Consider the following 10,969-nt stretch of genomic DNA (forward strand, 5'->3'; position numbering starts at 1 on the left):
AATGAAAAACATGACTTGAATCCCAAGTTTCAAACTCGATTTTAACGAAGTACATTTATGTGGTGCATTTATATGTAACGTAAGGGTTCGTAATGTGGTTCTGAATCTCTGAACTATTAGAAACAGCAAGATGCAGGCGGACAACTTTCTTAGCAACACCTTTACTCTTCGCAATTTCACCAACACTTCCCGTGTACAGCCCTACTGACACTTCACCAGCCACTCAGAAGCCAGGAAATCCCAGAACACCTTTGTATATCAAACGACATATACATTTACCTCAACGCAAAGGTCAGAGACTGCACTAAAATACGTGTTCATTTGACCGGTGGAAAACACTTTTAGAAGAAACAGATATAATACAGTACAATGAGATATTTCTAGTGCTGCAGTTGGGTGGGAGGTGAATTTGTGGCATTACCTGCCTGGACATGCAAATGTTAAATATACTTCCTCGAGTGAGTCTTACCTCTTTCACGTCGGTCTTCTGGTCTGTGGAGACCATCTCGATTGTTTTGTGTTTTTTAACTTGAATGCCCAACCTGCTCGCCGTCACTACAGCAAAAACTCAAATGAATATAGTTTAAACTCCCCCAGAAACGAAGAACAGAGTTTTGGTTCCGCCTCGACGTAGGTTTAACGAGGACAGCGTGATGGCGTCACTTCCTTCTTAGGGTGCCGCTTGCTCACCCCGCCCACAGAAGTGATTATTGTGTCCGATGGAGCAACGCGGTTCGGTTAAACACCCTCACAGGCCCCCACATCTGGATTAATTGTGAGGACGGAGGAGAGAGACAGGCGTGGAGCGTGTCTCAGTGGATTCTGGTCCGATTTACATCGGCTCAGGAGCGGGTTTGACCCGGTTTCCAGTGGGCTTGGATCGCCGGGAAAAACAGAAAGAAGGGAAAGTTTGCTTCATCTTTGCTCTCATGGTGAGACGCTTCTTCGCCCTTTGCTTCTTTTCTTCGCACTTCACTGTTAGGATTCACTTTACATCTTCTCTGGAGTGTCCAGGTGTGCCCAACCTGTGCTCCGCGGACCGACCGGTGCGCTTTCTGTAGACTGCAGCTAATTGGCTGTCACACATTAAGGTGGGAGGGTAATGGGAAGTCTTAAAAAACTTAATTAGACAGCGAGTTAGTAATTTAATATACTACATGGGTACTAAACTACTGGGCAGCTATTTTTTCTTATTAAATTATTGTTGTAGTCATTTGCACAAAGCACTTGTTTTCAACTTTCTAATGTGCAAATCTGTCATATTCCTTTGTTATACAGATAGTAACATGAATATTTGGTTTTGGTTTTGGACTGCACCTGTTTGGGGCTGTTTGTTTTTTTTATCCCTGTATATGATATAAAAAATCATTAACAGAGAAAATAATCAACAGTCCAATTAATAATTACATGATTGTTACTTAGACCCTTCAGTGTAGTAAAGGAGTTATTTAATTTTCCTTGAAACTTGTCTTAAAGGGTATAAGAATGTCATTTTAAGACTGGAATGAAACTTGATGATGATATAAAAAATACTTTATTAGATAGAAGTAATTTGTAGCTTTTTAACCCTTGAACTTATTCTTGGCGACAGTAGTAAAGAAACTCCCTTTTAACAGGAAGAAATTTCCATCAGAACCAGGCTCAGGGAGGAGTAGCCAACTGCTGTGACTAGCTGTGGCATGAATAGAAGGAGAAGAGAGATGAAACACACTATGGTAGACAGAAGATGCAATTTAATGACACAGAGCAGTAGTATATAAACACCAGGGGAGTGAAAAAAAGTTTGTGGAAAAGAAATGGAGCTCTATCAGCAAGCTTGGCCTTTAGAAGGAGAACTAAAGAATGGTTGAGGGTGACCTGATCCAGTTCTAACTATAAGCTTTATCAAAAAAAAAAAAACAAGTTTTAAGACTAATTTTAAAAGTGGAGAGTGTGTCTGGCTCTTGACCCCAAACTGGGAAACTCCACGTGAGAGTTTCCTTTCATCAGTTCAAAGATCTCTTTGAGCGTTGGGATGGGAATGTTGTTAAGGTTGACTTCAGTCAGGCTGAAAGGACCACACAATTTTAGAAGAGGAGAAGACTCTGTTAATGGGCACTTACAGTACTTGCCAGATCAAACTGCTGCAGACTGAGGAGGAGCACATTTTATTCTTCTACAAAAATAAAACGATTTACATGTTAGGTATTGTGTAGTTTGTTGTACCCTTTGTTTTTTAATGGGCTCTAAAATATATTTACCTTCATGATCAGTAAAGTGAAATTAATCAAATGCTCTAAATAATTAGAAAAATGAATGAAATCTCTAAACTTGATGTTAAATACTTATTTTCTTCAATCTAATTTTTAATTAGTAAAATTAGTTGAAAATGATCAAGTTAACTTTTCGAGATATGACTTCATCACCATTACTACGAGTCAAAATCTTCCTCATGGTTTTGAAAATCTACCGATTATTCCATCAGTTGATTGAGTAATCAGATGAGAAATAATTTTGTCTTATTAGTGAGCAATAATGAGTAGCAAATGAATTTGAAATTGTATTATCATGACAACTTAAAGTGTCATCACTTTGCCAAGGTCTGGGAGGGCAGCCTGTTCTGTCTGTTACTCTCAGAATGCAGGAAATTGGTTTGGATGTTCAGGGACCAGCCCGGAAATACCAGGTCTCATGCCTGGCATGTACTGGAAACTGCTGGAACACCAGTGTCACTGTCCACAGTGAAGTGGGTTTAATGGAGGGCCAAACAATTCAAAAGCTTGACAAAACAAAACGCCACCCATCCAAGCAATCTGCGACAACCAGACAGTTGATTAGCACATGATGGCCAACTCGGTTGCCTATGAAGCACAGAATGAACTGAGGACTAGATTACACCGTGTCACGACGCCTCCATTTAGATTTCATGATTCATACCCTTTAACTTTAATCTCAGGCCACAAGTGAGTGGATATAATGTAGGATGATGGAAAAATAAATTCCCGATTTGTTTTCATCATCAAAACATTTCTATACATTTCGATATACAGTATGTGTAAAATATTATTAACAAGATAATATGTAATCTATTTGCATGGTAATGGGGAAATCCTTTTCCATCAGGAGCTTAAAAAAAGTTTGCATTGTTATCGCTGAACATAAGACTTGGTGCCGATAAGCACATTAAAGAAATCAATTCACATTAGGGGAAGCTGGAAGTAGATTTCTTTTACAGAGTTGGATGGTGGTTATTAACAAACAATACTTACACTGTAAGTGCTGCATGAGATGAATTTAACAGGAAGATTAGGAAGGAAATCATTTTCTCAGGATTTGATTATATCTCTGTTGGCAGAATTCAAAAATAATAATAAATTCATTTTACATTACTGTTACATTTCAACAAAATAATCTAATATATAAGATAATGAAATATCATCCATCCATCCATTTGCTTCTGCTTATCCTTTCCCGGGTCACGGGGCAATAAGATAATAAAAATAACACATAAAGAGGGCTCATTGTATTTTCTGTTGACTTCCAAAAGAGTAGCTGTCTACTTGAGCCTTCATGCATACTTTTGATCCTGTGTAGATTACAGAAGCTCCAAAATAAATGTCAATTTGTGCACCTAATTTTGTTTAAAGTAATTAAAGATGAATGCTGCATTATCATTCCATTACGCAAAAAGGACATTTCAAAGAAATCATCAAAAGCCACGAATTACATGACTTTCATGCCTATTATGAGCACATGAAATCTTCTGGTCACAACTTTACTTTTTCCTGTGAAAATCTATAAAGAAGGTGCAGAGTACATAGTTAGCAAAGTGTCCCCTAGAGACAAAATAACCACATCCATGGGAAACACTAGGTTGAAGTGAATAGGAATTATGGGTTGATCCATTAATTTTTTTACTGCTTATCCAGGTCAGGTCACGTTGATTAGAAGTACTGAAAAATGTGATGTCATAATAAATAAATCTAGGCTTTATCACTCCAAACAGATTTCCTTTATAATCTCATCTTTTGGATAGCATTAAAGGTGTTAAATTTATCTCTGTGTTACCTACAAAAGGTCAGAAAAAGTCTGTTTCTGCTCCTGCTTTCTGTTAGGTGCTAATCTGTGCGGTAATAATTAGAGGCTCCCAGACAGCAGTCAGTGCCTTTGTCTGTCAGTTATTATGCAGTCAGTACTGCCTGTTCAGACAGTAACCAACAGAAGCAGGCAGACCAGTCGGACTGCTCGGTGATCTTCAGGCTGAACACACCTTCAGCCATTGCTGTAGTTTAGAGCAGGGCTGTAACTTCTGCTGAGGACGTTCGTGTGTTGTGATCACACACAGGAGGTTCTGGTTTCAGTTTAGATTTCTGTGAGGGTAGCGCTTCACATCATGGGCTGAGCTTTGGCATTATTGCAGGTGATTTAGAATATTATTATATTATATTTGAATATTACATGTAGAATAATATGCTTTAAAATTGTTGTTATTAAGTTTAAAACTTTTTATTAGATGTTTGCATTTTAAAAAAGAAAAAATCAGCTGAAGTAAAGCTGTGTGGGATTTAACTGTGTTACTCCTTGGTGGCAGAGTGGTGTGGTGGTTACCACTGTTGCCTCACAGTAAAGCCTAGATTATTCTTCTGTTGATGTCTGCTTGAGTTCCTCACACAGTCCAAAGAAAGGCATGTTAGGAAAACTGGAGATTCTGATTGGAACATTCTGAATGTGGATGGCTGATACTTTGTTGGCCCATTAGTGACTTGTCCAGGGTGCCTCTGATCCTCTGACAGCAATAATATACTCCAGCTGCTCTGGGATGTGTGTTTGTACCTTACCACTTCAAAAACGGAGTAAATTTTAGTTTGATTTTGGCTACATTGAGATTTTCAAGCAGTGATTTACAACCAGTCAGACTTAGGACCACATTTTCTTATGTCTTTGGTTCACTGGATTATTTAATAGCTTTTACAAATCACATCACTCAGTGGAAAATAGCAAAGAATAGCCCTTTATTGTCGTTCTATATGTGCAGTGAAATTGTGGGTGCTCCACACCAACTGGCCAGGAATAATATATGAATAGTAAGACAGCAGGAATAAATAACAAACATGAAAAATATAGTGCATTGTCTACCAACTGGAAAGTTGGTGGTTCACTTCCTGGCTCTTCCAGTCTGCATGTTCAATCCTTGGCAAGATACTGAACCCCGAGTTACCCCCAGTGCATCCTTGTGTGTTAATGTTAGTCAGAGTGCTTAGATATCGATAAAAGTGCTTATATGAATATGTGTGTGAAGAGAGTGCAGTTAGTGCTCAGAGTAGAAAAACTCTGAAGGATTACTCTCTCAACTTTCTGTTTGGAGCTTGCATGTTTTTCTGTGGTAGGGTGGCTTCTCTCTGCCTTCCTCCCACTCTCCAAAGACATGCATGTGAAGTGAAATCGGGAGTCTAGATTGTGAATGTCAGTGTGCAGATGTCTGTCTCTGTGCGGTTGCCCTGGAACAGCTGGAATAAGCTCCAGTCTTCCCTTTTTATATTAATTAAAAAGTGGAAGAGGTTGGATGGATGGATGTTCTTGGGCTTCCTTCTTATAGAAACAACAAAGTCCCAGTTAATTGTGTTTTCTTCCTGCATAGCAGACATATTTTGATGGACACATATTTTCACTACAGGTAAATATCAAATTAGATTTCTCTTTAAAAGCATATCGACAATCTTCTTTGGCTTCAAAAGTAACAAATGGACCCAGATCATAATTAGCGGCTTAAACATTTACAGAAACATGTCTATGGCTTAGATAAGACAGTCAGTGTTGAGCCAGGCAAAATGATTAGTCAGTTTATCAATTAGTAGGTACCGGTAGTAAACTTGAAGTCTTCATGTTTAAATGATGTGTTTTATGACGTGTATAAGGTATAGAAGTTAAATGATTAATCAAGAAAATGATGGGCTGATTAAAAGCTGAGTTCTGGATCAGTACGGTTCTTACACTGTCCAGACACAACGTTAGAACACTGAGTCGGTTGGTCATAATGTTGGTGTACATTTGTATAATTAATATGAGTCACATGGAATTAAATGCCAGTTTTTAATCTGACTGAGCTGGTGGTGAGCATAAACCAAGAGTCCAAGTTTTACAAGAGATGGCACAAAATCTGCAGCCAGTTCTGTTTTTAAAGAGCAGATGATGAAACAGTTCCTCCTCCTCCCAAAACAAACATTTAACTTTGTGACTTCATGTCAGTAGCATGAAGTGGACTCTCCCTTTATAAACATGCAGTAGACTGTGATGACTTAAGTGCTGTAGGAGCTTCACACACAGGTCAGTTATCAGAGTTAATAGTAGAGCGGAAGCGAACATGTTCAGTGTGTGTCAAATGTGCGTCTCTATGTTTCCTTGTACTTGGTTTAATTTAATTTGCAGCCCTGCTGTGAGTTTAGAGTTACTTGGGTTTTCCATGCCAGACATGACTAAAGAGTTCTTTGCTGTTTAGATTTAAAAAATAAATATAAATGTGATTGTTTTTATTATTTATTATTTTTAAATTAAACAATCCACTTTGATGTTGTTTGATTCAACAAGTGTGAGCATGCTGAAACAGATATGTTGAATATTGTAAACCTCCTGGATACCAAAAACTGCTGTTCCTAATTATAAATAGGCTGCAACTAATGATTACTTTAGTAGTCGTCTAATCTGCTAATTTTCTTCGATTAGTCTATTAGTCAACGACTAGCCCTTATCTCTGCTTCCTGTGGGCAAACCGTGGCTCAGGGGGTTGGGAAGCGTATCTGTAACCGGAAGGTCGCCGGTTCGATCCCCGGGCTCTCTGTCCTGGTCGTTGTGTCCTTGGGCAAGACACTTTACCCTACCGCCTACTGGTGTTGGCCAGAGGGGCCGATGGCGCGATATGGCAGCCTCGCTTCTGTCAGTCTGCCCCAGGGCAGCTGTGGCTACAACCGTAGCTTGCCTCCACCAGTGTGTGAATGTGAGAGTGAATGAATAGTGGCATTGTAAAGCGCTTTGGGTGCCTTGAAAAGCGCTATATAAATCCAATCCATTATAAACCTCCTGTTCTAAGCTGCAGTACTTCGCTCGTTGCCACCACTCCTCCTGGCTGCCTGGCTTGAGCACAGACCCTAAGTCATCTCCCTCGTCCAGAAGCCGGGCATCTGCGTTTAACTCTGCCAGTTACTGCTACTGCTGCTGCTGCTACTACTGCCCCCAAAGCTGCATTTTGGCGCTCACATGCAGTCATGCCTCAGAGCTGCCCATCATCTTCCACCTTTTCAAGGCCGCGTCTACCTACGGTGCCCGTTGTTGGCATCTCAATGGTTTATCGCGTGGCAGTGTGTGGTGGCCGTAGCTTTTGCTGTCCAGAGGCCTGTGTGAAAGATATAACTCTGACCGGTTGGTATGGCTGATTATGCGTTTATATGTCTGTATGTTGTAACATGTGAAGCACTTTGTAACTGTTTGAAAAGTACTATGTAAATGAAGTTGCTATTATTATCAAGAGGCCCATGTCTCCTGGATTTATGAAGCACCTCACAAACCCACAGACATCGGATATCTGAACACACCATATCAACCTGTTCCTTTTGACGTGGAAAAGTAGTGGCTCTACTCTGAGCCCTGAATGATCAAACTCCTCAGCTTATATCTAACGGGGAGCCCAGACATCCTGGGAAGGAAGCTTATTTTCCAATTGTGACCATAGGTGAGGGTGGGGATGTAGATTGACTGGTAGCTTCACTTTCATACTCAGTTCTCTCTTTTGCCACTGTGGACCAGTAAAAAATCCACAGATAAGTGGTGCAGCATTTGCAAATTGGTTCTTTTTTGTTCTAGTCTTTGCAGCTGGGGGGCTAGTCATGTTCAGGTAGACACTCGACTCTGTGGTGCCCACCATGTTGAAGCGTTTGGACAGGATCCGGTTCAGGGGACGGCGGGATGAGTTCCTGGATCTGGCTGAGTCGCCCAACACATCCGACACAGAATGCAGCGAGGAGATTGTGATTAAACCTCGCGCCTCTGTCAGAGAGACAGAGGAGGTGAGGGAGGCAGAGGTGGAGCCGCAGGGTGATGCTCAGGTGCAGAAGCACACAGAGAAAATCAGTATTTTTACTTTTTCTAATGTTATGTTGCTTATTATGTTTTCTTCTGCTCTTTCTAAGGCTGGTCCAGGATCTTTTTCTGCAGCTCTGGATGACAGGACAGATTTAAATGAGGTTAAAGGTCACTTAGAAATTGCCTTGTTGGAGAAGCACTATTTGCGTGAGTATTCCGTGAATTTTATCTTCATATGTCAAGTTTTATTTTGAAAAATAACCAATGAACTTTAGCTCAGCAAGGTCAGATTTACGTAGACGAAGCAGACCAGGTGCCAGGTTTTTTGTCAGGTCTCTTTCTTCTCACTCAAATCAGTTAAAATTATTTTGTCAGAATCGCATTCAAACAAGTGTCATTCAAGTCTTTCATCCATAAGCTTTGTAGAAACTGATGAGTCGACATCACAGCTTCAGTTGTCAGTTCATTGTAAGCGTCAAACATCCCCCAGTACAGTCCCGATAGCGCTCTGTAATCAGTCAATATTTGGCCTTTTATGTAACACACACACAGAGCTATTAATAACCCTGCTGACCGCATTTGACACGCATGCAGAGAGATTTTGGTGAATAAGCCATTTGTGCCCGCATCCTCAAAAAATACTAATCGTATTAATAGGAATAAAATAAAGTTTGTCACCTACGTTGTCGTGCTCCAGTTTCACTATTATAAGTTTAGCACTTTTAACTTCCAGTGTTTGTCTGTTTCAGAGGAGGAGCTGAGAAAACTTAAAGAGGAGTCCAATGTGGATTCACTGAAACAGGAGTTAGAAAAGGAGCGCTGCAGACGCATCGAGCTGGAACAGAAAATCAACGATGCCCTGAGATCTAGGCTAGTTGTATATATATATTTTCAGATTTTCATATATAAAGGGAGCCCGTATATGCACTTTGAGTCCACTAAAGGTGATTTTAGTGTTTCATAATCAGTTTTTATCTTGTACTGCGTCCCTCACGTCTTCTTCTGTCTAAAACAAGCCATTGTAATATTTCCCATTTAAAACCAACTTTTAAGACATTTTCCCCTGATTGGATGTCAGTGTTTAAACATCACTTGGGTGGGGCTGCTGTCCTCACAGCCAGAGCTGTGATGAACATGTCAGATAGGTCTGGTCTTTTTGGTACAATACAAACCCACATGTAGAAGAAGAAAACGGTCTGAACCCTGAGCTTTCGGCTCATGTACCAAAAATCATTATTTGAAACATATTTCTATTTATAAAGTATGTAAAATTTGAGACTAATTCAATTTGCTGAGCTGGACTCAAAGCGGCTTGCTCCTATGCTTTATGCTGGACTGACACGACACAGTTTCTACCTCTTGCAGACTTGAAGACTCACCATCTCAGACACCTAAAGCTCCGTCTGCTCCTTCAGCTGCTGGCAGTGGTATGGCTGATCTGTGCTCTTTCACTTTTTGCAGATGTTCCATCTTTTCACCTTTGTTTGACGTGAAAAGAAACAGAATTAATTGAATGGTCCTTTAATTATTATCACAATTGCCTTGTTTCCCCCCTCAGACAAACAGAAGGAGACTCTGGTTGACACCTTATTGAAATGGCTTTATGATCGATTTGGTGTTTATATCGAAGACTTCCGCTTCCAACCAGAGGAGACGACAGTGGAGACGGAGGAACCACTGAGTGCCAAAAGGTCAGAAAACATTCTGAAACTGTCTGTGACAGACTTCTGTGTGTTAGCAGAACTGTAACGGTAGAAAACTGAAAACTGACATTGTTTGAACTGACATTTTTATTATATAGTAACTCAAAAAATTACATCTTTAAACACTCACACAGACACACACACACACACACTGCAGTGCTGAGCTTTTCAAGAACTTATCACCTAATCCACACAGTTTTTCCAGCCATGCAAACACATCTGAAGCATTTTATATTTGTAATTGTAAAACTGCAACCGTAACAATAAAGCTACTGAAAAGTATGAAAATCGGATCAGGTCTGCTGTGGAGTTATTATAACCACATAGGTTTTCACTGTGTTCTTTATCATGTTATCTTTTTTATAATCACAGGTTGACTGAAAACATGAGACGGCTCAGTAAGTTTGCTTGTTTTTTTTTTTACCAAATGTAATATGCAACATTGTTTGAAGACAGTGAGCTGCACTGCTGGGTATAGTGTGCAATAGTACTACAGTAACAGGTCATGTATTTGCTATAAACAGAAGCATGAGCAAGTGAAACAGTGAAGGGCCAAGAATAGATCGTTGTGGGATACGGTAAAATAGTTCATTAGACCATATGCAATAAGTAGACAATATTGTACGTCCCACAGAACATCACTGCGTTAAATATAAAAATTTAACTGAAGAGATTAGATTCAAGGGGTTAAAACTATTGCATTAACTGATTAGGCAGCAGTGTAGTCATTGTTAGAGTCATTTCATTTTCAGTAGCTCGAGGATAATGGAACATTTGCATAGATATACCCTGTTGTTATTTCATAACTATGTAAGAAGTTAAAACGTTTAAATTCAAGGGAATTCTCAAAATGTGCTCCACAGAGCAAATAAGGAAACAGAAGGGGACATTTAGTATGTGATAGTCATTAATGAGTTTGGGTTTGAGACAGACTGCATCTCCTTGTTAGCCACGCATCCCATTCACATCTCCTGGACATCAGATATACTAAACCCAAGCCAAATGCATAAACATTCAAATAAGTTTATGCATTTATAGAGCTGATGTTTTCTTTGTCATGATTAAGTCAGCTGATGTCAGTTTGTCTACTTTCCAGAACGAGGATTTAGACCCGTTACCAATTTCATGAGGAACCTTTCTGCCTTATCCAGCTGGTACTCCATCTATACATCAGCCATTGCCTTCATTGTGAGTTCACACACACACACACACAC

General features: G+C 39.8%; 2 protein-coding genes across 2 annotated transcripts in view; one reads left to right on the forward strand and one right to left on the reverse strand.

Annotated features, from left to right (window-relative positions):
* Window positions 1-632, reverse strand: part of LOC102198754 (cytosolic 5'-nucleotidase 1B) — a 3,879-nt gene extending 3,247 nt beyond the window's left edge. The window contains exon 1 of the mRNA XM_005747637.2: window positions 470-632. Coding sequence (XP_005747694.1) covers window positions 470-505 — 36 coding nt within the window. The 5' untranslated portion in view covers window positions 506-632. The remainder of the gene's footprint in view (window positions 1-469) is intronic.
* Window positions 633-661: 29 nt separating this feature from the next.
* LOC102204057 (GRAM domain-containing protein 4-like) overlaps window positions 662-10,969 on the forward strand; it is a 19,376-nt gene continuing 9,068 nt past the window's right edge. Inside the window, exons 1-8 of the mRNA XM_013914507.1 lie at window positions 662-932; window positions 7,834-8,075; window positions 8,160-8,259; window positions 8,802-8,922; window positions 9,418-9,479; window positions 9,611-9,743; window positions 10,128-10,153; window positions 10,852-10,943. Of these exons, the coding sequence (XP_013769961.1) occupies window positions 7,893-8,075; window positions 8,160-8,259; window positions 8,802-8,922; window positions 9,418-9,479; window positions 9,611-9,743; window positions 10,128-10,153; window positions 10,852-10,943 (717 nt within the window). The 5' untranslated portion in view covers window positions 662-932; window positions 7,834-7,892. The remainder of the gene's footprint in view (window positions 933-7,833; window positions 8,076-8,159; window positions 8,260-8,801; window positions 8,923-9,417; window positions 9,480-9,610; window positions 9,744-10,127; window positions 10,154-10,851; window positions 10,944-10,969) is intronic.

This window comes from Pundamilia nyererei, unplaced genomic scaffold, assembly GCF_000239375.1.
Source record: "Pundamilia nyererei isolate P.nyererei 1_Seehausen unplaced genomic scaffold, PunNye1.0 scaffold00201, whole genome shotgun sequence".
Lineage (NCBI taxonomy): Eukaryota > Metazoa > Chordata > Actinopteri > Cichliformes > Cichlidae > Pundamilia > Pundamilia nyererei.